Below are 24,626 nucleotides of genomic sequence, written 5' to 3' on the forward strand. Positions count from 1 at the left end.
ACCAGTTTAGGTCACCACCTAATAATTTTTGACTTGCGCCTCGCGACACAAATCCTCTACGCACCTTCCGTGTCAAACGTCACTTTTTAGACTCTTTCCCTATCACTCCTGCTTAAAACCTTGCGACTCTTGCCTGGTGCAAAGTTGCCAACAATTTTTTAACAAAAGAAAGGAATTGCTCCAAGTTCCTTCTCGCCCCACTTCTGCACCGCTTGCCTCTGTCTTTGCCTCCGCTATCATTCCTCTAAATCTGCCCCGCGATCTTTCATCCGCGAAACCCTTCATCTTGCACATCGCTCGACGAGAAAACACACAACACGATGGCTGCCGTCGCAACAGAAGCCCCCAAGATGGACGAGCAGGTCGACCTCACCACCATCCCCGTCGACCCCGCTGGCAAGGAAGACTCTTCTGACGTCAAGGATGACAAGCCCGTTACTGTCTTCCATGACAAGGACAACTTCAACGTCAAGCACCCTCTCCAGAACAAGTGGACTCTTTGGTTCACCAAGCCCCCGAGCGGAAAGGTGCGAAATATCACACTCTTACGGCAATTTTTCAGATACTAACATCGATTGCAGGGCGACAACTGGAACGATCTCCTCAAGGAGGTTATCACGTTCGACTCTGTTGAAGAGTTTTGGGGCGTCTATGTGAGTCCAGAACCAAAACTTGGTTTCCCCCAACAAAATTCTAACATATTCAGAACAACGTCGCACCCGTTTCCGAACTCTCCCTCAAGTCCGACTACCACCTTTTTAAGGAAGGTGTCCGCCCTGAGTGGGAGGATCCCCAGAACAAGCACGGTGGCAAGTGGTCTTACCAGTATAAGGACAAGCGCAACATCGATATCGATCGTCTGTGGCTCCAGGTTATGATGGGCGCTATCGGCGAGACTCTTGAGAACGAAGATGATGGCGAAGTTATGGGAGTTGTTGTCAACGTCCGTAAGGCATTCTTCCGTATCGGCGTCTGGACTCGCACCATAGGAAAGAGCATTCCGGGCCGAGGTGAAGGTGATGTTGCCGGCGGTAAGGGCCGTAGCGGAGAGAAGGGTAAGGAGATTCTCCTGTCTATCGGACGCCGCTTCAAGGAGGTCCTCGAGCTGCCCGCTTCCGAGCAAGTTGAGTTCTCCGGTCACACCGACAGTGCTCACTCTGGCAGCACGAGAGCCAAGGCCAAGCACGTCGTTTAAGAGCGTGCAGCCGATTTACGCGAGGGCACGACGTTGATTTAGCACGATATCCGATAATGACCATTTCACGTTTCTGAACTTGACGCCGCTCACTCGGCGATTCGCAAAAGGTCGACGACTGGTTGATGATGAAGCGGCAGGGCAAGGTAGCTACCGGCTTGGACCATGTCATGGGTATTTCCGGAATGGCCACAGCGTATCCTTGATTTCATTTGGTTCAATATTTTACCGGCGTTGCTCAGGAGGGGCTGTTTCCCTGGTGGCATCACAAAGTATGAAGCCAGCTACCAGAGGAGGGAGAAAAATAGATTTGTACTCTTTATCAGCGAAACCTGGTAGCTTCACACAAATTTCTGATAGCTTAAAACCCAATGCTATTAATATGCCAAATCTTTCGATACATGATGGTAATTTTATACAGTGATTACGCAATTTTGCAGAACTATTCTTTTACACATTCTCTAGCTTTCATCGCCGCTTATGTCGTCAGGAAAGATGGCCTTGACCAACTGTTTCTTGTTGATCTTGCCCATAGCATTTCGGGGGATTTGATCAACAAGCCTCATCACTTGGGGAATCTTGTAACTTGCGAGACGTCCCTTGAGAGCTCGGCGCATGTCGAGCGCAGACCACTTCTTGACAACGTCGGTATCTAGAACCAGTACAGCACCGACCTTGTGACCCCATTGACCACTGGGCACAGCCACGACAGCCGCCTCGGAGACTTGAGGCAAAGACAAGAGTTCACGCTCGACTTCTAGAGCGCTCACCTTTTCGCCGCCTGTCTTGATGATATCGGCGGACTTGCGGCCTTGGATGAAGTAAAGGGGGCCATGGTTCCAGGATTGGGCAGCGTTGGCAGAGGGAACTGGTCGGCGGACCGCAACGTCACCTGTCTTGAACCACTCCCCCTGACCGTCTTCGCCCTCGACGAACTCGCTCGCCGTTGCTGATGGGTTGCGCCAGTACTCGCGGAAGATGGTTGGTCCACGAAGCTGGATTTCTCCAGAGCGTTCACGACCTTGCGCATCAACCTCTTCTCCCTCCTTGATCACATCATTAGTGTCGACATCGACCAGCCGGGCTTCGACAGATGGTAATGGCCAGCCAACACTGGCATCTACACGATCGGAGAAGTCAAGTCCACAGCTTAGTGCCATACCAACCTCGGTCATGCCATAACGCTCGAGGAGCACGTTGCCGTGGCTGAGATCTTTCCAAGCAGTCTTGATAGGGGTTGGGAGAGCGGCGGAGCCGGAGATTGAAAGGCGCATGTTCTCTGGAGAGATGGCCTTGCGAGAAGCTTCTTGCATATCAGGGGGGAGACTCTTGTGTGAAGACAAGAGTTTGCTGTACACGGTGGGAACGACTGTGAAAAAGGTGATTTTCTCTTTTGGTATAGATGCGTCGTTGGGTAGGAAGGGTGATGAAAAGCGCTTCCAGACAGCATCGGCGTTAAAGGGGAACATGAATTCAATCGTCGAGCCGGCAAGCAGAGGTGTGAGAATGGCATTCACCGTGCCATGGATATGGTGGAGTGGAAGGACATGGAGGAGATGATCAGAGGGTGAGTAGTTCCAGGCTTCAGTGAGAGAACGAGACTGGGCTGTCAAGACAGCTTGTGGCAGTAGGACTCCTTTCTAAGAGGAGCTTCAGCATTTGTGCAAGACTACTCCGAGCATTGACTTACTGGTTTGTTGGTTGTGCCTGAAGTATACAACATCATGCCAGCTTCGCCGGGGTCGGCATCACCTAGCTCAACCTTTTCATGATTACCTCCACCTTGATGCTTTTGGAGTTCAAGATGCGCCGGCTTGGTGTTTAGCTCCGTCGCAAGAACCTCTTTAGCTTTTGATGCGAATTTCGGAGACGAGACTAGCAATGAAGCTTCGCTCTGGTTAAGAATATATTGTAGTTCCGGCGCAGGGAATGCAGGAGACAGGGGCACAGCGATGGAACGCGCAGCCATTGCAGCCAGGAGCGTCACTATATAAAATGTCTATCAATATTGCTATCGCAAAACGCAGGGTCACGTTGTGAGCTCACCTACGTAGTCATAGCTATTCTCAACAAGGAACGCAATGCGCTCGCCATTGAGATCCCGCCGACCAGCAGCTTCAGCGATGCGACCCCTTGCGCGACTCACATCGCCCAGAAGCTCTCCATACTTAAAGGTTCGACCGGAGATAGAATGGACGACGACCTTGGAGTCGGGGTCATGTTTAGAAACCGCCTCGAAGAGCGGTAAACGCGGAAGCGTGGAGAGCATTCTGGAGGTAGCAGCGGGCCGGAGGATGCTGACGGAGGTAGCGGTAGTAGTATGGCGCCGACGGGCGATGCAGCGGAGGAACGGTGACATGACGAACGTTGGGGGGTGACCGGGATAATCAGACACAAAGACCAATCCGAAGCTCTCGAGGTAACGCAAGAGGTTCGATGGTGCTGGGATGCTACGACAGGTTCACCGGCTCATTTGCCGAAGATATGCAGAGAGAAAACCCAAGACGGTGGGAAGCAAAAAGAGGGGAATTGGGAATTGACGATCTGCAATTGAACATGAGAAGGTCGTCTAGATTTGGTGATGGAGTTGTGAAGCTTTGGAAAGCTCTAACTAACCTTGGCGGTAGGTGACAGAAAAGACGACCTGTTGATGTGGGAGGTACAGAAACAAGCGATCTAAGAGTATGGTCTCAACGGTTGAAATTGACTAACTAATTTTGTCTCTTATACCTCGCACGATCAATGTTTCTCATACCCCAAGACCAAGCTAGGAGTGGACTCGTTTCTTTTCGTTGACGTCGAAGCTTCAAGTCCAGTTCGGCCCACGGTCCCCGGGGGCAGACTATGAGTTTCCCCGGGTGGTACGTACCCTTTTAGTCTAGAAGCCGCACCGAACACTGTTCAAGAGGTCAAAGTGGCACGTTTCTTTTCTACTTTGGTGAATAACGAAGTAAACAGTCGAGACTAAAGCCAATGAATGAGCTACTATCTCTCCTTTTTTTTTTTTTTTTTTGGATGAGACACCCCCTTCTTCCCGGCAGCTAGCCCATGCGTCCGCGTGTCTGTTTTAGCTGCTGCTGGGGCGAGAAGAACCGTTCGACTGCAATGCAACACACATCAAAAGAGAGACATTGTTGTTGATGAAAAGTTGGTACATGTACTAGATCTCTCTCTCTCAACTGTTGAGATGTATGTTTGGGTCAGGTCAGGTCAAGTCAAGTCAAGCAAGACCTTGTCTCTTCTGCTGGCTGGCCTCATCAACGACAACTCAACCAGACGCACAAGAAAAAAAAGAAAGAAAAAAAATGACAAAGAGACAGAAACAAGGTTGACGAAACGAATACGTGGGTGGGTTACATCAACATGCCATGCAGTCTTGACGACGGTAACTGTACTGCTTGCTGTACGTGTATGTACGTACATACATGTTTATCCCCAATCCTTGAGACCGCCATCTCTCTCACGCCAGATCCCGCCTGCTTGGGCCGGTACCTACAGCAAAACGGGCTCCAGCAGCTCCAGCTTTTTTTTTCTTCCTCTTAAAACTCCACTACTAAATGTAGGCCGGGCTGTCAAGACTGCAGCTGGGGGGGTATAGTAGAACCAAAAAGGCGATGTTAGTTGTTAGGCCTTTGCTCTGCATCGTGTATCCGTTTTTTTCTTAATGACGGTGTCTAACTACTACGACTATAGAATCACGGTGTAACTGTATTCGCTGTACATTGTGTACATATCTACCTAAAAAAAAAAAAAAAGAACAAATTCTCTTTTTACCCAAAAACACAACTACCCTTGTTCCTGGCTTCACCGCTCTCCAGAGATGCATGGGCGGTCAGGGCCATCCGACGCCCGACCCAACTGTCTGGACTGAGAGGCAGATTGGCGGCTGATCATTTGCTAAAAGGAGAGCGCCTTCAGGGGGTGTTTTGGTTTTGAGATGTAGGGATGTCTGCGATGTGATGGGTCGAAACTCTGTCCGCCACTTTGGCTGTTGGAAAGACGGTAAATGGATGGTGGGAGGGGTTCCCTGACTTCCCTGACTCCCCGCGCTTTTGGTACTTGCATCCGTTCGGTACATACATTATTATTAGATTAGTACAGGTATTGGGGAATGGAAGCCCGCGACGAACGTCTGCAGAAGAGGGAAAAAGTTCAGCTTGACTACTACTACTACAGCTACATCTAGAGTGTATGTATTAGTTTGTACATGGAAGATAGACGCACAGTAAATTAACTAGACTAGTATCTGTCGGTATGTCGTGTGTACGTATGTATGTATGTATGTATGTATGGTGTCCTATGTGGCTGGCGTTTTTTGTCTTTGCTTCTGGCCTTCGTCTTGACATTTTCCTCACCGACTTGATACCAAAACGGAGAACGGGCTCCTGAGTTGTCAATTGCAACAAATCAGTCACTCGTAGAGTCACAGTCACTGAAACTGGATTGGACCGTGTTTCTTGACAAACGAAAGTGAACGTGTTCCGCCACTTCACTCCTTTAATAGATACCCAAAGTAGGTAGAAACTACTATTCATACACCTCTTAAACCAAGAAGCCTCGACTTGAACTCTTTTTTTTCTTATATTAAAACCGCCTTGCTATCTTCTCTCTAACCCCATTCTCTCTCATCTCTCAACTTTTCTGTCTTTGCTCTTGTCGATTACAGTCCATATACTCCTTTCTGGTCTGTTCACTATACAACAGTGCGAAGATTAGACACCGACAAGACAGAACCTAAAAAGTCGGAAACTCTGTTTTCAACAGACACGGAAAAAAACCTGCCTTGGTCTCTTACTCAACTGTCACTCCCACCAAAAAGCAAAACGCCCTGTCGATCCATCCATTACCGCTCCACTTTGGGGGAACAGTTTCCAGGACATAAAAAAAGATTGTTCTACTTATTCAGCCCGCGAATTCCGAGTAAACTCGATTCGCTTTCTTTTTAAAAACCGGGACGACTTCGCAATCGCATCGCCCTTTTGTTCGACTTCTTTCAAAGATTCTCACAAAGTCGACATTGTGTGCTGCAACCTTTGTCGCAGACCTCACTTTCTTTCTCAGACCGCTCCCGTCTTACACACCTCATGTTTCGACGATACGCGCTCGGCTTTTCGAGCGTCGGACGACAGCTCTCAACCATGAGCTCCTCTAGCACTCCTGTTGAGGACATGATTCGCGCAAAGGTGAGGACAAGCCTTTTTGTAATTGTATACAGAGGAAATGACATTAACAAGTTATAGATCACGGCTGCTTTCAACCCCCAGACTCTGGAGATTTACAATGACTCTCACCTTCACTCGCACCATAAGGCCATGGAACACACCACTTCCGGCGAGACACACTTTCGGTAAGAACTGAAGCCCCCTTTTTTGTTGTAACGATTCAAGCGAATTCGTGCAACTCTACACAATTTCACTTTTGGAATCACTCATGTCATGTCATGCCACAAAATCTCATCTCATCTCATCTCATCTTTCCCGCGTGACACTTTTTGCCACGCACCCTCGTACTCATACATACACACTCTCTCTCATTTTCTAAATATGGGCATAAAATAACCAACACATGTGACAGCGTGGTCATCACCTCAGACGCCTTCAACTCCAAGATGCAGCCTGCCCGTCACCGCATGGTCTACGCCCTTCTCCGCGACGAGATGGCCCAGGAGAACGGCATCCACGCTCTCCAGCTGCGCACCATGACTCCTGAGGAGGAAGCTCGCCAAAGGAAGAAGAAGGAAGCCGAAGCTGCTGCCCGCGCCGCTGCTGAAGCTGACCAGGAATGAACAACGAGACAATAAAAGAACACAGGCACTCGAAAGAAAGAAAAAGAATGTCTTCTCACGAAGAAAAAAACAACACCTATAATGACCGCTAATGACAGGAATGGAATGACGACAATTTTTTTAAAATGGACTCAAGAAACAACCGGATTTTTTTTTACTCTCAGCAAAACCGAAATCAACAAAATATATTGGACTAGCAGAAAGGGAAACAAACAATCACAAAACAAAACAAAAAAAAAGAGAAGAAGACAACGTCGAACATGATGATGGGCAGCAGATGTGTCCACGGAGCGAGATATTTTGGGACCAGAAATGAAAAATTGTACGATATATACCCCCCCGTGGAAAAAATGAGGACACGACCTACGACTTGGCGGAGGGAAATGATTTCGTTTACGGAACGATCGAGAGAGTGAAAAGGGGGAAGTTTTCTTGGGGATGAAGAAAGGAAGGGGGGAAAAGACGACTTGGAACCTTCCACCTCAGGGGAAGACTCTTTTATCACAACAACTCTCGATCTTCTGCATCGTCGCCAATACTTTGTCAGTCCTTTAATCAGGCTAGGTTGGTTCTTTCGGTCGAACCTGCTAGCTTAACCATAGATATGTTATGTTGCCCACGCACAATAGACAGTTCTTTCCGCTACAAATGTTGATTGCTATGGATATATAATTTCTTCTTCATGTCTATTGATTGCTACAAAGTCTTTGTTCAGGGCTAAAAAGATGTCTACGTTTCGTAATGCTAAACATGCTTTTGAAAGAGTATGCTCGCCATTAACCAGTAACAGCGAGCAAACATTCTGGGTATCAGAATTGAACAAACCAAAAAACATGTATACGGACGCCGGCTCGAATTCCCCAATCAGTCACTCCATCGATACATTACTTTTCATGAGAACCAGGCTCTTACTCTCTTCAACGTTTGGTCTCTGTCCGTCTACTGCTGCTGCTCCGAACACCCTGGGTAACCGCTGCAGGCGTTGGTTTGTCGACCTGTCTATTTCTGCGGATGTGTCTCAAAAGCTTTGCGCGTCTCCTTTCCTCATCCATCGTCGACGTAGGGCTGGCGCTACTGCCCAAACTGGCGCGACTCCTGGAGGCAAGCTTCTCCAAATATGGGGATGGCCGAGGACCCTTTCTTATTGATGATACTGGATCTGGAATAGATGATGGTGGTAGCATTGATGGTTCTGGGATTTTGGGTGAAGGGGGAGGAGGCGCCTGGGTTGTAACGTGCCGAGTTCGTGAGGGCTCAGGCTGCGCTTGCAACGTAGTCCTGCGAGTCTTGGATGACGGGAGCAGTGCTGGACTCTGTTCTGCCATTCTCTCTAGCCTTTGCTCTGACCTTGGCTCTGACCTTGGCTCTGATCTTTGCTCCGACCTCGGCGTTGTACCTGGCCACATCTCGTGCTCCGTTTCCTTTCCTGCGGCTACAGACGGCCTCCGCATGGAGCTCGATACATGAGCTGGCAGGATCTCGGAGAGAGTTATGTCCATAGCACTCTCGTACGATGCAACGGGCGGCGAGGGACTTGGAGCTTTCTTACCAGGCCTCTTTAGAACCGGGCTCGAAGCGTCTTGTTCATCGCTCGACTCCCCAATCTCTGAGCTCGTATAAATACTGAGCTCGTCCCCATCCTTCTTTTTGAGAAGCTTCTCGTTCACTTCGATAAACTCATCAGGGTACATCCTCATGATGTGGCTAAGATTACCCCTGTGAACTAAATGCTTGGTGAAGACTGGGGGATCTGTCTGCTTGTTAAACCATTTAATGGCAACCATGGCTGGCCTCCGGGTCCCATCGACGTACTCCTTATAGTATCGTGGGAAAGCCCGGATGAACTCGTCGTACATATAATCTCGAAGTAGCTTTTTTGAACGAAGGTAGTTCAGATACACGCATGCGGTAATGAAGTGGAGCTTGGTACCTGTTGCCACCCGGCCACCATCACCACTTGCATACGTGGGGTAATGTTGTACAAATGTTTCAAACGGTTCAAGAGGAGCTCCTGGAGCTATGCTTGACGGAACAGCCGAGGGTGGTTGCCTAGCCACCTCGTGGTTGACCAAAGGCTCGTGAGAGTTTGTCGATATGATTCGTTTTGGTGGGCCCATTGGTGTTGGGGTAGTTTGTTGCTGGATACGCCGTTGCTGAGCTTGTTGTTGCTGGGCTTGCCGTGTGGACGGTCTAGCCTGGTTCGCAGCACTTCTGACATTAGGGAGGGATTTGGACTTTAACGCAAACACCGAGTGACGGTTAGAAGACTTTCTTGTGTCTTCTTGACTGTCGGTTGACGGTATTGTCACCTCGACCTCTTCATCCCGGTCCTCGTTACCCTCGATAGACTCTCTTATAGACTCCTGGGTCGCCGGCACCTTGTACGTACTGGGAACAAACGAATCTGATGAAGCCGGTCTCGAACTATCAACTGCTGGGGGCATTATTGTAGGTTTGAGACGCTCCTTTTCGGGGTAATTCCTCCTCCTCTTCTTCGTCTTCTTACCAACGTCGTCAACGTCAATGGGCTTAAAAACAAGTCGGCTTTTGCCCCTTTCGGACCTTCCCGTCTTCTCTGGGGATGCTTTATTTGCGACGGCTGGATCCAGGCCTGACGATTGTGTGGAATTGCTCGGCTGGGCGCATGGTGGTGTAGCCATGGGTTTGTCTGTAGATGGCAGAGGCGGCACGGCTCGGTTGGAACGAACCGCACTTTGGTTAATTGAGATATTCACGAGCGGCTGGGCATCTGGGATCCTTGTCTCCATGTCATCTTCGGATTCTGACGGAGGTGGGTTCTCAAACGTTGGTACCGAAGGTCGTTGTCGTTGTGGTGGAGCTGGTCTTGTGGAGCCTGTTTCTGGGGTCTCGTGCACGATTTGCGATTGTGTAGTTGTTTCAACAGCTACCTGTATAGGGTTTGCTTTCGTTGGCTGATCGCGTGGTGGACTGGGACTCCATGGTATTAACCTTTCGGGGGATGATTGGGGTGGTCTCTCGGAATTGGCCTTTGGAGTGGCCGTAGCGCCATTTCGTATGCGCTTGCTGCTAACCGGCGCAACAGGACTGGCACTTCGTTTCTTCGACTTTGGAGTTTGCCCTTGTGACTTTCTCTTCTGGGCGAGATGTGCTGCCTTGGCTGCTTCCAGGATGTGATCGGGAACGTTGACCAGACCATGAGGTTGGTTCCTTAGGTCTACTGCCCAAGAATCTTGTTTCTCCAGCAGTTTTCTCTGATCAGAGGGAATTTTGGCAGCGCGGCTTCGGGACACGGGAATGGGCGAAGTGGAAGACATCGTCGTGAGACTGCCCTGCACCAGTCAGGGTGGACGTTACATGGGTTGTGGTGGTCGTGCTCGATGATGGTGTTGTACGACGAGGCAAAGGGATCGGTGGAGGGGAACGCGGCGAGGATCGGCTATGATGATTTGCGATTTGCATGCGCAGATGATGTTTATGCAGATGCGAAGATCGGTTGGTAGTGTCGAATTACGTAGTGACGTTCGAGTGAAGTGATGAAAAATACAGCGAATATCTTGAAACATATGGCGGCGCGACGCGACGGGTAATTTTGGGCCGTGTAGAAATTGGATCTGCGGGGTCTTATTTTTTTTCTTTAGGTGTGGCAGGAGGGTGGTGGGTGGCTCGTGCTCGATCAGCGCCAAGTCATCGGTACTTTTGAGTTCTTATACTGCGAGACCATCCATGCATGTGCAAGCCTCAGGTAGTTCAGGTAGTAGTTCAGGCTGGTGCAACTCTACCTGCACTGCAGTGACTTGCTCAGCACAAAGCAATAACGTTGTTGTCAAGGTGTTATAGGATAAACCTGACGAAATGTCTTGATTACATAGGTACCTTAGTAGTTTCTGATAGCACAAACTGCATTTGTTGTTTCAAGTTTAGTGCTACTAGATAGATTAGTAGGTAGTAGATAGTAGATAGTAGGTCGTTGAACTGGTGGCCTAACCCCCCCTGTCATCAACAGCTGTCCCGCACCCGCTGTGTTGCAAGGGTCTGACGCCATCACGCATTCTCTACATCCATCTCGGATGCCCAAGGACTGTTCTCGACCTTGAACTTTGCCCAAGCACAACCGTGATTAGCTGTGCGGGCTGTCATAACCCTCTGCGCCGCAGCACCCTGCTTATGACCCTTCGTCATTCTGCTTCCTTGCGCCTTTAACATCGGGATTAACCTGCGCTATCCTGTCTTGCCCACAACAGCTTCACCGATCAGCGAACCCTGAAGATCGACCTCCCCGCTCGCCGCCTCTCTATTTATCGACGGCCTGTCTGATTCCTTGTCTTGAAAGCATCTGCGACACTCATCATGCTGTTGATATCCCGCGTTCGATCCTTGGCCGTTGTGTTTGTTTGAGAGCCCTGAAGCGGACAATCGTCACATGTGTTGGGTCTTAGACATCTAGGACCTTTCATTTGACCATCGCCGGATACACGCATACCAAATCCCAACTTTACACTCTTCGAGTCGCTTTTGATTTCCCTCCATCAGCCTTGCCACTGCTGATTATCGAGATAACTACCTCGTCAATATGTCGCCGCCTAGGGCTGGCTCTATAGCGTCAGAAAGCCCTGTTCGAACCCGCCGTGATTCTATCAGTTCGATTACTACCGGCCAACTTGCCCATGCACTTGACAAGATACACACCTCTGCAAGCCAGAGCGATTCTCTTACTACCTTTAATGACTTTGCGCCGCCTCCAATAGCAGTACCGGCCTCGGACAGTAAAGGACTTACCGGTGATCTCGTTCAGCAAGGATTCAGCGGTCTTTACAGTCGACTAAGGGAAGCTGTAGGTGGGGGTCCAAAGTCGCCCCTGGAACCAACTTATGGAGAAAGGTCAGAGCCTTCTTCGAAAAGAACATCCATCACTGCGAATCATGGCTCGAAAGCCTCCATCGGCTCGCTGAGCCGAGCTGAGACTGGTGCATCCATATCCACCACCTCCTCGCAAGTTATAGCCAACGATGGAGCTTCAACGCAAGCAAGCGGCGGCACTATCGAGCCCCGACCTCAAGCTCAATCATCCAAACCATCGAGCATCAGCCTTATGTCTAATCAAAAGGCCAGCTCTACAAACCGTCAAAGCTTTTCAAAGAAGGCGCCCAGCTCTATCGCCGCTGATCCGACTATTGCTCCTATCACGGTACACAGAGACCCTAGTAACACCACTCTGCGCACCGAGGACAGCGGTGGTGTTGGATCCAGTCGGAAGAGTGTAAGCAGCAGGGTCGACTTACAAGCACATCTAACAACAGCCGAATCATCGGCCAGCTTATTTGATGCAAAAGATGGCAAACTCCCACCTAGGTCGAAGCGTGACGATACCTCGAGTATAGATGAGAGCCTCAAGAGCCCGACAAGCCCCAGAAGCGCACATCACCACCGCACACCCTCGCTGCAGACCTTACAAACACGCAGTCTTCGCAGCCCTTCCGTCACTTCGTCTTTATTATCGCCTGACAGTGTAAGGAGAAAGCCTGCCGTTATTGATCGCATCAGTCGATCCAAATCTCCTGGTGATCAGAATTCAAGAGAATCTTCCTTGGACAGAGGTACTGCAGAGCCCAGCCACGTCAGCACGTCTGCACATGATTCAGTATGCCACGATTCCTTCTCTCATAATCCAAAACCACAGAAGATGGCCTCGGGAGATTTCAGAATACCTGGTACTGTAACCAGCAATGAAGAGGCCTCGGAACAGGTCAACGCACAGCTTGACCGCATGCGAAAACAGGTTTTGAGTAAGGAGTTCTGGATGAAAGATGACACTGTCAAGGAGTGTTTTCTTTGCCAGACGCCATTCAGTGCTTTCAGACGAAAGCATCATTGCCGTACCTGTGGCTGCATCTTTGATTCAAAGTGCACCACCGTCATATCAGGAGAAAGGTTTGGCGTGCAAGGTTCGTTACGGGTCTGTAAGCGATGTCTCGAGGTCATCACCAGACGATTCGACGGGAGTGGCTCAGATGACTCTGGAGATGAGCAATCATTTATGCCCAGATTCTTTGGCTCAAATCACGCAAAGTCCCCCAGCAACGCTAGCCAATCTAAACCAAGAGACAATGAGTCTGGGGTCGCTTCTGAAGGGTCAGAGGACTCTAGGACTGTTTCAAGGCCTGTAACGACACCCATGATGGCTATACCTGCAACGCGTCGTCTTGGGGAGTCTCGTACTGCAGCTATTTTGGAGATCGATGCGCCGCAGTTAAGCAGACCTGGCTCTTCACGATCTCTCAGGTCGCTCAGTGCGAGGCCACACTCATCTGCGGGTCATAAGAGACACCACTCCAAACATAGCGGCTTCCTTAACCGATTCAAGCCTGCGCCAGAGGAGAGGGCGCCTTTCAGACGTGTGGTCGACGATGAGAATGCTAAGAAGCCAAAGTTTCCAGCCTTCCACGACGATAACATCATCGATCCTGAGCTGGCTGATTACATGTCCGACGAGTCAAGCGAAGATGAGCAGATGAGCCTCTTCGCAACGATGACGGGCGATTTGCAGCCTGGGAGCCTCGGCGACGACAAGTCAGAGCTTGCACCTTACGTCAATGCTAATAGGAAATATCGCCATAGGGCAGGTGAAAAAAGCATTAGCGGTATGAGCTTCGCAAGCAGAAGTGGAATCGATGACCTCCCTGGCAGTCTCGGGGCCTATCGACGACCACCAAGGCGACGGAACACTAGCAATGTTGGTGGTAGTATACATTACTTGCCATCGCCGCGCCCAAAGTCTGGTGTATACAAGGGGCCATCGCAGTCGTCTGAAATGCTCTTTTCATTGGATACGCCTCATCACAGTGCAAGCCAAATCACTAGAAGTGATTCTTTACAGCACAGGAGGGCGCCCAAAGTCGAGCTCAACTCATCGAGTTTGAGGCATGTTGACAAACTCCTTCATCAGTTGCTAGACGATGCAGAAATTCCAAATCCCCCGGCATGGCAGAAGGCCCTCGTCCCTATCCTTTTGCGAGCGACAGATGATGTGGATCCCGACGTTGCAAAAGGCGAAGATATGGACATCCGGCATTATGTCAAGCTGAAACGAATCCCGGGTGGTAAGCCTGGCGATACAGCCTACATCTCGGGCGTTGTCTTTACCAAGAATTTGGCATTGAAGAGTATGCCACGCAGGATCACCAATCCTCGTGTCATGCTTGTAACATTCCCCATTGAGTATCAGCGACATCAACAGCATTTTATGAGCTTGCAGCCCGTCATCGAGCAAGAAAAAGAGTTTCTCCGTGTTGTGGTACAGAGAATCACGAATCTTCGTCCACAAGTCCTCCTCGCCGAGAAAAGCATATCCGGCGTGGCATTGCAATACCTGTCTGATTCAAACATCTCAGTGGCATACAATGTTAAGCACACAGTCATTGAGGCAGTCTCGCGATGTGCTGAAACAGACATCATCTCCTCTCTCGATATGCTGGCCCTGCCCGTCCAGATTGGACGCTGCTCAAACTTCGAAGTCCGCACATTTGTGAACAATGACTATCCTGGTCGCAAGAAGTCATACATCTTCCTTTCCGGTTGCACGCCCGAGCTTGGATGCACAATCGCGCTGAGAGGTGCTAACAGCACGGTGCTCTCAAACGTCAAGCATATCATGGAGTTCATGGTTTACGTTGTTTATAACCTGAAGCTTGAGTCGAGCCTCCTGAGGGATGAGTCTATTGAGCTTCCGGAAGGCGGCGAGTCCATGGCAAACTCCGTGCAGCTACCAGTGGAAAGTGCCAGGCCTCAGAGTGTCAGTAGTACTGACCACTCGAGAGATGGTCCCGCTGTTGTGGTTAATCACCCTGCTAGCGAAAGTGAACAGCCGTCCCAAACTACTGTGGACAGCTCCAGTATTACCGAGGCTGACGATGTTGGCTCCCTTGAGCAGTCAGGCCAACTGACTGAAGAACGTGTACGTTCGAAGTCTCTCCCTCTCCAGGAGCAGCCCGAACCTGCTGTCCAAGACCAGACAAGTCAAGTCCCAGATGACGTCCCGATGCCAACTTACTACAGCGACATGGTGGCCAAATACGAAACCAAAATCCTGTCCGCTTCTCCATACGTCAAGTTTACTCAGCCTTACCTTTTGATGAAGGCACGCGAGCAGGAGAGGCGACTACTTTATTTGCGCCGGCTTCGCGATCACGATAATCTCACTGAAAATCCTAATCCTGAGAAAACAGATCCTGAGAAGGCAGACCCTGAGAAAGCAGATCCACCTCGGTTCCAACTCATCAAGCCCGAGATGGTCGAAGCGATAGGCCACAAGGCACCGAAGCAGGTCACAGAAATTTTACGGGCTGTTCATGATGCTGAGTACGACAAGGCCTTGTACAATTACCAGACCCAAACACGTCAATGGGAGACGTACATCCAGGGCAACCTCGATCTTTTTGATCCATACTCTCATCAGAATATAGTCGTTCTCTATTCCGTCATCTGTACGGAGACCAAGATCCCTTGTACCGAACCATCTCTGGTGGCCATAAATTTCTACGATGAACAGCACATTGACACTGGCATGGACCCCGATTGTACCTTGGGCCAATACATCGAGGATCTTGCATACACCATGAATCAAGTTTGCACCTCTAATGGTTGCGAGCGCAGGATGCTGGAACACCACCGAACTTATGTGCATGACCAGTCTCGCATCACAGTCTTTGTTGAGAACCTGCCAGCCAACTCTCCCATGGCTGACCTTGACGGTATTACGATGTGGACTTATTGCAAGATCTGTAAGAAGGACACTGAAGAAAGAACCATGTCGGAAGCTACTTTCAAATACTCATTTGGCAAATACTTGGAGCTTCTCTTTTGGGGGCGCGGACTGAAGATGAAAGACATGCATGACTGTCCTCACGACCATCACCGCGATCACGTTCGATATTTCAGTCTCCAGGGTGCTCGAATTCGCATCCATTGGGACCCTATCGATCTATTGGAGATTGTGGTACCACGAGCAAGGATCACATGGAAAGTGACGAACGACCTGAAGCTCAAGAACGAGATTTTTGCAAGAATGGAGGAAAGATGGGCCAAATTCATGACTTCGGTCAAGTCAAGGCTTATGTGTATTAGAATTGACAGTGTCCTACCTGAAAAGGCAGATCTGTGCAAGTGCGAGGTTGATCGTTTGACAGCCAAGGCCAAGGAGGATCAACCACTCATTGTGAAGAGACTTCAAGACATTTACGTCAAGTCGAAGTACTATGAGGTGGTGCCTTTCAACAGTATCGTCCGGGAGATGCTTGAGAAAGCTGGTGAATGGGACCAAGCGTTTACCAAATTCGAAGCTGACTTCCTGAGCGACAAAGATATGCGCCAGTTGACAATCATGCAACTGAAGAAGATGTTCACTGACAACGAGTCGAAGGAGTCGCTCACGTCAAATGAGGGCACTCCATCAACCGTCGACAGTGAAGAGCGACCTTCTCAGACATTTACAGAAGAGGAAGGGAAGAGTACACAACCCACGGACTACACCGACAACAGTATGGAGGCTAGTGTTACTTCATCAAAGCCTATCGATGAAAAGGACGTTCCCGATGATGATGATGGCAAAGTAGAGATTCCGGCAGAGGGTGCTATCGAGCGAGTAGAAGCATTGGATCTAGCTTGTACGCCTTTAACAGCTTCTAACCCTCCTACCGAGTATTTTCAGCCCGGCGATGTCTTGGAAGATCTTGACGACCAAGAAACTCCTCTTGCTATCGACCCTGAACAAACACCAAAAGCACCTAGCAAACCATTCGACGGGGCTTCTACCGACACTGCTGAGCCTATCCCATCGCCTATGGACGCGTTGCCTTCTCCTGTGCCTTCCTTAGCGGAGAAGGTGGATCAAGTGCGACGAGAGCAAGGTCCATCTTCGATACCTACGCCTACTGGAGAGCGTGCATCATCGCGCAAGACTGGACAGGCGGTCTCTCCTCCTATGGTGAGGGCGACTTCCCACCCAACCCGTGCACTGGCTAGGACACAGTCTGGGAAGGGCCTTACTACCAAGGAGTCAAAGACGAATACTTCTGAATCCACAGGATCTGACTCAACAACACCTGAAGGGTCGATCAGAGTGGATAAGAAGCTCTCTGATCGCTTGGGGTTAAGAAACTTGAAAGACAGAGGTAAGGCGACTGCTTCAGGAATCCCGCGATTTGTCCATAAGAAGAGAGAGACCAAGGTTTCAACGCTTGCAAAGCACTTTGAGCAGCTCAGCCGTGAATTCGAGAAGGAGCGTATCAGAGACCGCAAGAAGCGTGCTGCAAGCATGCGTCAACCTCGAGCGATGCTACCTAGAACCACCACAAAGGCCATTGTTGAGGTTTACGATGATGTGAACGAAGCTTTCGAGGAGCCGAGCCCACCTGCAGACAGTGTCGCTGAACGCGAAGCTAGTAAGCGGGCTGGCAGCACTGCTTCACGAATGTCTGAGTCGCGGCAAAGAACAGACCCTGTTTCTGAGCCACTAACGCCTGCGGAACCACCTGCGAGCATAGAAGAACAGCAACATGACAACCAGAGACAGCAGCACGAGGATGACGAACAGCACCAAGACCTTCAAGATAAAGAACAGGAAGAAAAGGACGAGAAGATGGAAAAAGAGGACAACGATGATCATACTATCGCCAACACCAGTCAGACGTTTTCCGATGATGAAGAAAGGGCTGCCGATCTCGAAAACTCGGCCACAGAGGAGTATCTACATGATATCAAGGAGATCGCAGATTCGGTAGACGCAAGCGAGATTCCATTGGAGCTACCTAAACATCAGAAGACGAGCTTGATGAAATATCTTACCAACTTCTGGGCTGAGCGAGGTGCGAGTGGTTGGCACCAACTCGAATACCCCGTCAACCCTAGCGATCACATCTTTGTCGATTCTGATATTATTGTTCGGGAGGACGAGCCAAGCTCAGTAATTGCGCTCGCCCTCAACAGCGAAGACTACAAGGGCAAGCTGCGCAACATTCGAATAGAAGCACAAGAGAACATGCAACGCGAGAGTGACAGCGGTATGGAGGGAGAGCCCAAATCTCTCCCTTCTGAAAGTATCGACTGGGTATCTGAAACAGACCTGGAGAAGAGTCTGCTTCGTGTCACAGGAACTCATCTGAAGTACCAGTTCCGGGAAGGCACCGCCACGATGACTTGCAAGATCTTCTACGCAGAGCAGTTTGATGCTCTCAGGAGGAAGTGCGGTGTCGCAGAACGTATCGTCGAGTCACTCTCACGATGCCTCAAGTGGGATTCCAAGGGCGGCAAGACAAAGTCGGTGTTCCTCAAGACATTGGATGATCGACTCATTTTGAAGGTAAGTTCTATGTGATAAGTACGCCAATTGTTTCAGTCAGCTAACGTCGTTTAGTCCCTTTCTCCTATCGAGACTTCGGCTTTCTTGCGATTTGCTCCTGGCTACTTCAATATCATGGCGGAAGCACTATTTCACGATTTGCCCTCTGTGATCGCCAAGATGCTGGGCTTCTTCCAAGTCTTTATCAAGAACCCAGTTACAGGAACTGACATCAAACTGGACCTTCTAATCACTGAAAACCTCTTCTACGACCGCACCGCAACAAGAATCTTTGATCTCAAGGGCTCTATGCGTAACCGCAAGATTCAGTCTACTGGTGAGCAGAATGAGGTCCTTCTCGACGAAAACATGGTCGAGTACATCTATGAATCGCCTCTGTTTGCAAGAGAACATTCAAAGAAACTACTCCGTGCTTCGGTATGGAACGATACATTGTTCTTGGCAAGGCAGAACGTGATGGACTACTCACTCATGATTGCCGTTGACGAGGCCCGCAAGGAGCTTGTGGTTGGTATCATTGACTGCATTCGTACATACACATGGGACAAGAAGCTCGAAAGTTGGATCAAGGATCGCGGATTTGCTGGCGGAGGCCGCAATCGACCTACTGTCACGAGTCCCAAGGAATACAAGTCTCGTTTCAGAGAGGCTATGGCAAGGTATGTTATTGATGTTGCCCGATATTGTTCGAATACTGACTGCTGGCTAGATACATCTTGCAGGCGCCCAACTGTTGGCATTTGTTCAACAATCCTCAGTACCCGCATTACTATGGGCGCGCTAGGTTCGAAGAGCCCGAAATGCTTCGCTGAAGCACGTATAGAAAGACATGAGACAGGTGAAAAACACGATTCAAAGAAAGACTATACATGTAGTTCATGACATCCATTGTAAACGTTAGAGGGGGGGTTGCATTTTTGTTATATGTACAAGCAAGCATCAGCGTCTTTATAGGTATTCACGAAAGCATTCGTACAAGAGAGCGGTATAAGCGGTACAGTTGAGGTGAATTATATAAGAGAAATGCATTAAACGATAGATCTCGCTGCTTTATTAGAGGCAACAAAGCAAGTTCTTTCTCCATTATTGAAGTGTGACTTTTGTTCAAGTTTATTCATGACGCTTTTGGGGGGGGGCTGTGACACCTGTATAGCCTATAAGCCACTAAAACTTGCCCATCATCTCATCCACTTCTCCATCCAAAGTAAACTGAACATATGCACCCAAACGTCACATCAAGAACAAGGAAATAAAGATTCAATGTCAATTGAATTAAACTGGGAGACACTCACGAGTGGCCCCGATGGTGACGCTCTCGCTGAACGCATCCGGGAATTCGTCCACGATAAATTCCAGACGGTTCCGCTACCAAAATTCATCCGCTCAGTAACAGTACACGGTTTCGACTTTGGAACTATCCCTCCAACGCTCGAGCTCAAGGACATCACGGACCCATTACCGGATTTCTACGAAGAAGACTTGGATGACGATGAAGAAGATAGCGAAGATGAGCCGTCGCCTCCACCGCCGCCTCCAGAACCAGCGAGGATGAGGCCTGGTCCTGCGCCGTGGGGGGGATCCACGAGGAGAGGTGGTGGGTTGAGAAGCGATGTGCTAAGAAATGAAATGTTGGGCCATGACTTGGGAAGTCCTTTCCTAGGAACGTCGACGCCGGGAATTCTAGGAGGTTCAGGTCTGGGATATTTTCAGAGTCATCTTGGTACCGGCACACATACGCCTTTGGCGGCTGTTGCAAGTGCACATCACACCAGCTGGATGAGTGTTCCAGGAACTCCAGCACGCGAATGGGGGACTCCAAGCCACACCAGAAACCCTTCACAGAGCAGTCTCACGTCTGTGGACAACTTCAAAGCCAGCCTCGATCCGCTTCAGAGTCTGCGTGAAAAAGGAAGTGTGTCTACACTTGCTCCTACGTCAGTCGAAGCCTCGCGGCCACCAACAAGGGATACGCATCTAGGCGGTTCAGCGATTGTTGATGACGATGAGGAGGAGGAGGGAGAGGAAGAAGCTGGACGACGACCCCGGGAGCCTCGTGTGGAGGATGTACAGGCTGTTTTCAGGATACGCTACAACGGCGACATACGATTGAACCTTACAGCGGAGATTTTACTCGATTATCCCATGCCTAGCTTCGTGGGTATTCCGCTTAAACTCAACATTACTGGTTTGACCTTTGACGGCGTGGGTGTGCTGGCGCATATTCGCAAGCGTGTGCACTTTTGCTTCCTTGGTCCAGACGATGCGCTTGCGGCTGTTGGTCCTGACGACACCGAGGAGGACTCCAAGGGTACTACTGGCGCTGCAAAGAACGAGCATCACAAGCCGAGATTCGGCGGTCTTTTACAAGAAATTCGTGTGGAAAGCGAGATTGGAGAACGGGTTGGTGGAAAACAAAGTCTCAAGAACGTGGGCAAGGTTGAAAGATTCGTCCTCGAGCAGGTCCGAAGGATCTTTGAGTCGGAGTTTGTGTACCCCAGCTTCTGGACCTTTTTGGTGTAAATTATATGTATCATGGATTATGAAAAATGAAGGTTCGTGGGTATATAGACTAAGAACACCACTTCTAATAGCCATGTAGACATTTGGCGCACGCATGCACCTTCGCTCTCAAAAAGACATCATCAACATATACAAAAATCATCATATCACTCAGGTCAAAGTCCTTCTAAATCCCTGGTACGCCTGCTGAATATCCAGCTCCAGTTCGCGCGCCTGTTCCTCGCTCAACTCGTCGGTCGCCCTCATCTGGTTGAGGGTGATGAGCCACTGTACGATCTTGCCGCGGTTCTCAAAGTCCTTGTCTGTAACGCGGTTTACTGATTGGATCACGTCAGAGAGGAGGGGGTGTAGCTGGTCTTTGGAAAGGAGGCCGAGTTTGACTGCGTCGAGGAAGGTGATGAACTCTTGGGTGGCTTCGAGAATTAAAACACCGCTGGTGTTGTTGGCGGCTGCGGTGGGAGCGGGAGTTGGCGCTGAGGGGGCTCGGTCGATGGTTGTGGATGGCATGCCGACACGAATGCGCTCTGTCGCGCGAGGTGCTTCGAGCTATACTGATGTTAGTTATCGATGTAGACTGTCAATTGGGATACCAGAGAGTATCATACATCCCATCTGGCCTTGAACTCTTCCAGATCCCCAAATTCCCTGGCGATAGTCTCATCCACCAGCAGCGCTTTGTACTGCCTCAGCGATCGCTCGCAAATTTCGGTATACTCTGCTTCAGGGACGGCATCTTTAAGAAAGGCCTTTTCGAGTTCATCAAGTGTTATTATAATGCTAAAGAGCTCGGCGAGTGACTCTTGGAGATCGCGCTCGGCACGGGTGTTTGTAAGTTTGACTTCCTAGACTCGGCTATTAGCTTGGTTATGATACAAGTCGAATTGTCTAGTACACACCTCGTCAAGATTTATAGTAGCAGAGAGACTCGTGTTGGGAACATAACTATGAGGAGTTGGCGCATAGCCTTGTCGTGGGATCATTATGAATGCGGCATTGGTTTGTTACTGTAAGGTTCCAAGTAATGCGCCGCAATAGCTTCAGGTGGGATGCCTGCGGGACATGACAGTTACGTAGGGGACCTGGCAGAATATCCACACCGCCTGTCGTTTTCGCCGATCTTCCCTTATCGATAAGCTCGCAGCAAAAATTTTGGTTTTTGGTTTGGTTCCAGAGAGACTCGAATAAAGACCCATACAAAACTTACAAACAAAAACCACCAAAAGTCGAATTCTTCACCAGCCAAGGCGCATACAAGTTTTCAAAATGGCGCCAGGCAAGAGGAATCTCAAGGCGACCAAGAAGTTCGAGAAGAAGCACCTAACAGGCACATTGGAGAAGCGCAAGGCCGGTGCCAAGATCAAGCAGCGCAAGCAGATCCAGGACAAGCAGAAGCTCAGAAGATCAAAGGATGCCGAGTCCATCAGGAATGACAAGGACGCCGAGGCCAAGAAGCCCAGCGCCAAGGGCAAGAAGATCAACGACATGAGCGTCGACGAGTTCTTCTCCGGCGGCTTCGATGAGATTATCGACGACAAGAAGAAGCTTGGAGGAGGAAAGCGCAAGAGGGACGGCCAGGCCGCAGAGGACAACGAGGATGACTCAATGGACGAGCAGCCCCTTGCCGCCGGCGACAGCGACGACGATATCGAAGAGGCAGACGACCTCGGCATGAGCAAACAGACCATGGACGAGCTCGCAGAGAAGGACCCCGAATTCTACAAGTTCTTGAAGGAGAACGACCCCGAGGCTCTCGACTTTGACGACAACGCCGATCTCGCAGAGGTAGATGCGCTCAGCGGCGACGACGAGGACGAACAAGAGGACGAGCAGCCCAAGAAGAAGCAAAAAAAGAGCAAAAAGGCCGAGGCCGAGACAGAGGATGTCGCGGTCACGCAAGGGAACGAATTGACCCGTGAGCTTGTTGCTTCATGGAAGAAGGTCATGACTGAGAAGAAGTCCCTACGAGCTGCTCGCCAAGTCGTTCTGGCGTTCCGTTGCGCTGCGCACTTGAACGAGGACGATGATGAGGAATCTCAGCAGCGATATGCTATCAACAGTCCTGAGGTCTTCAACGACATCCTGCTCCTTGCCCTCAAGGAGATCCCTACGGTTATGAACCACCATCTCCCCGTCAAGGAGTCAGCCTCCGGAAGAGTCCACGTCCAGACCGAGTCAAGAAAATTCCACACCTTGTCTCTACTGCTCAAGACATACACCTCTTCCCTCATGCACCTCCTGAGCACTCTCTCCGACGACAAGACCCTCAAGCTCACCCTTTCCTCCATCACTCCCATTCTCCCTTACCTCCTCTCTTTCAAGAAGCTCGTCAAGGCTCTCGCCAAGTCCGTCGTCAACTTCTGGGCCCAGCCTGCTAGTTCCGAGACGACGAAAATCACAGCGTTCCTCGTTCTGCGACGCCTCGTCGTGATCGGTGACAAGGGTATCCGCGAGACAGTCCTCAAGGCTGTTTACCAAGGTCTCATCCAGGGCTGCCGCGTCACAAACGCCAACACTATCCAGGGCATCAACCTCATGAAGAACTCTGCTGCTGAGCTCTGGGGCATCGACCAGGCCGTCGGCTACACCACCGCTTTCTCCTTTATCCGACAGCTAGCCATCCACCTGCGCAACAGCATCGTACACAACAAGAACGACGCTTTCCGCATCGTCTACAACTGGCAGTACACCCACTCTCTCGACTTCTGGTCATGTGTTCTCGCCGAACACTGCAGTCCCATGAAGGAGGCCGAGTCCGGAAAGGAGAGCCAGCTCAAGCTCCTCATCTACCCTCTCGTCCAGGTCACCTTCGGAGCGATGCGCCTGATCCCCACCGCCGTCTACTTTCCCTTCCGCTTCCACCTCGTCCGCTCACTCCTCCGAATTTCTCGCGCCACCGGCACTTACATCCCTCTTGCCTCACCCCTTCTCGAGGTCCTCACCTCAACTGAGATGAAGAAGGCCCCCAAGGCCGCTTCCCTCAAGCCCTTCGACTTTGCCACATCATACAAGGCACCCAAGTCGTACCTCCGCACTCGTGTTCTACAGGACGGTATCGGTGAGCAGCTCGCCGAGCTCCTGAGCGAGTACTTCATGCTGTGGTCTACATCCATTGCCTTCCCTGAGCTCGCCCTCCCTGTCATCATCCAGCTCAAGCGCTGGCTCAAGCAAGCCCGCAACAAGACCTCTGGCAACAAGAACGCCAAGCTCGCCGGCCAACTTGTTCTTCTTGTCCAGAAGCTCGAGGCCAACGCCAAGTTCATCGAGGAAAAGCGCTCCAAGGTCGACTTCGCACCCAAGGACCGCACCCAGGTCGACGCTTTTCTGCGTGACTTTGACGCTGCCAAGACACCTCTTGGAGCTTTCGTTGTGGGACAGCGCAAGGCTCGCGCTGAGCGTGCCAAGCTACTCGAGGAGGCCAGAAGGGAGGATGACCGCAAGCGACGAGAGGATGAGAAGGCTGGTATGGAAGATGAAGTGATGGAGAGCGAAGTTGAGGACGACGACGAAGAAGACGACGACGAGGAGATGGATGATGGCGCTGCTGACAGTGACGACGAGGATGATGAAGAGTAGATATAAAATATTTCGTGTTTTTTCTGGGCCGGTGTGTAAAACGGACATCATTTCATATTTGTTAGACCTAAATCAAGGATACCTTACCTACCTTTTCTCTGTTAAAATTCACAACCAACAGAACGATTAATAAAATTTGCCAAAGGGGTGTAATGAATTCAACTGAAAAATGTCTTCATAGTCATTCTCGCCAAATAATAGCGAGTCAAATTTGTACA

At 50.2% G+C, this 24,626-nt stretch overlaps 8 protein-coding genes across 8 annotated transcripts; 5 read left to right on the plus strand and 3 right to left on the minus strand.

Annotated features, from left to right (window-relative positions):
• Nucleotides 1–30: 30 nt before the first annotated feature.
• On the plus strand, nucleotides 31–1,585 carry FGSG_00286 (eukaryotic translation initiation factor 4E-2). Its single transcript, XM_011317631.1, has 3 exons — nucleotides 31–527; nucleotides 582–653; nucleotides 707–1,585. Exons 1-3 carry the CDS (start codon nucleotides 321–323, stop codon nucleotides 1,193–1,195), a joined length of 768 nt encoding a protein of 255 aa, XP_011315933.1. The 5' UTR covers nucleotides 31–320; the 3' UTR covers nucleotides 1,196–1,585.
• Nucleotides 1,586–1,656: 71 nt separating this feature from the next.
• On the minus strand, nucleotides 1,657–3,554 carry FGSG_00287 (uncharacterized protein; the record flags this gene model as incomplete). The annotated part of the gene is made up of 3 exons (XM_011317632.1): nucleotides 1,657–2,835; nucleotides 2,886–3,181; nucleotides 3,242–3,554. 3 exons carry the CDS (start codon nucleotides 3,552–3,554, stop codon nucleotides 1,657–1,659), a joined length of 1,788 nt encoding a protein of 595 aa, XP_011315934.1.
• Nucleotides 3,555–5,862: 2,308 nt separating this feature from the next.
• On the plus strand, nucleotides 5,863–6,980 carry FGSG_00288 (uncharacterized protein; the record flags this gene model as incomplete). The annotated part of the gene is made up of 3 exons (XM_011317633.1): nucleotides 5,863–6,378; nucleotides 6,436–6,542; nucleotides 6,770–6,980. The coding sequence occupies exons 1-3, from the start codon at nucleotides 6,334–6,336 to the stop codon at nucleotides 6,978–6,980; spliced, it is 363 nt and encodes a 120-aa protein (XP_011315935.1). The 5' UTR covers nucleotides 5,863–6,333.
• Nucleotides 6,981–7,897: 917 nt separating this feature from the next.
• FGSG_00289 (uncharacterized protein) lies at nucleotides 7,898–9,640 on the minus strand (the record flags this gene model as incomplete). Its single annotated transcript, XM_011317634.1, has 1 exon — nucleotides 7,898–9,640. The coding sequence occupies one exon, from the start codon at nucleotides 9,638–9,640 to the stop codon at nucleotides 7,898–7,900; it is 1,743 nt and encodes a 580-aa protein (XP_011315936.1).
• A 2,411-nt stretch (nucleotides 9,641–12,051) lies between these two features.
• FGSG_11742 (uncharacterized protein) lies at nucleotides 12,052–19,127 on the plus strand (the record flags this gene model as incomplete). The annotated part of the gene is made up of 3 exons (XM_011317635.1): nucleotides 12,052–18,315; nucleotides 18,370–18,974; nucleotides 19,025–19,127. 3 exons carry the CDS (start codon nucleotides 12,052–12,054, stop codon nucleotides 19,125–19,127), a joined length of 6,972 nt encoding a protein of 2,323 aa, XP_011315937.1.
• Nucleotides 19,128–19,575: 448 nt separating this feature from the next.
• On the plus strand, nucleotides 19,576–20,835 carry FGSG_11743 (uncharacterized protein; the record flags this gene model as incomplete). The annotated part of the gene is made up of 1 exon (XM_011317636.1): nucleotides 19,576–20,835. One exon carries the CDS (start codon nucleotides 19,576–19,578, stop codon nucleotides 20,833–20,835), a length of 1,260 nt encoding a protein of 419 aa, XP_011315938.1.
• A 150-nt stretch (nucleotides 20,836–20,985) lies between these two features.
• Nucleotides 20,986–21,815, minus strand: FGSG_00291 (uncharacterized protein; the record flags this gene model as incomplete). The annotated part of the gene is made up of 3 exons (XM_011317637.1): nucleotides 20,986–21,381; nucleotides 21,441–21,677; nucleotides 21,732–21,815. The coding sequence occupies 3 exons, from the start codon at nucleotides 21,813–21,815 to the stop codon at nucleotides 20,986–20,988; spliced, it is 717 nt and encodes a 238-aa protein (XP_011315939.1).
• A 283-nt stretch (nucleotides 21,816–22,098) lies between these two features.
• Nucleotides 22,099–24,408, plus strand: FGSG_00292 (uncharacterized protein; the record flags this gene model as incomplete). Its single annotated transcript, XM_011317638.1, has 1 exon — nucleotides 22,099–24,408. The coding sequence occupies one exon, from the start codon at nucleotides 22,099–22,101 to the stop codon at nucleotides 24,406–24,408; it is 2,310 nt and encodes a 769-aa protein (XP_011315940.1).
• Between the last annotated feature and the right edge of the window lie 218 nt (nucleotides 24,409–24,626).

The sequence above is a fragment of the Fusarium graminearum genome, chromosome 1, assembly GCF_000240135.3.
Source record: "Fusarium graminearum PH-1 chromosome 1, whole genome shotgun sequence".
In the NCBI taxonomy this organism is placed as follows: Eukaryota; Fungi; Ascomycota; class Sordariomycetes; order Hypocreales; family Nectriaceae; genus Fusarium; species Fusarium graminearum.

Excerpts from the sequence above, each read along its gene's own strand:
- FGSG_00286 (XM_011317631.1), top strand. The coding sequence starts at position 321 with ATGGCTGCCGTCGCAACAGAAGCCCCCAAGATGGACGAGCAGGTCGAC. Across the intron at positions 528-581 it reads CCAAGCCCCCGAGCGGAAAG|GGCGACAACTGGAACGATCT; the intron begins GTGCGAAATATC and ends CATCGATTGCAG. Across the intron at positions 654-706 it reads AAGAGTTTTGGGGCGTCTAT|AACAACGTCGCACCCGTTTC; the intron begins GTGAGTCCAGAA and ends TAACATATTCAG.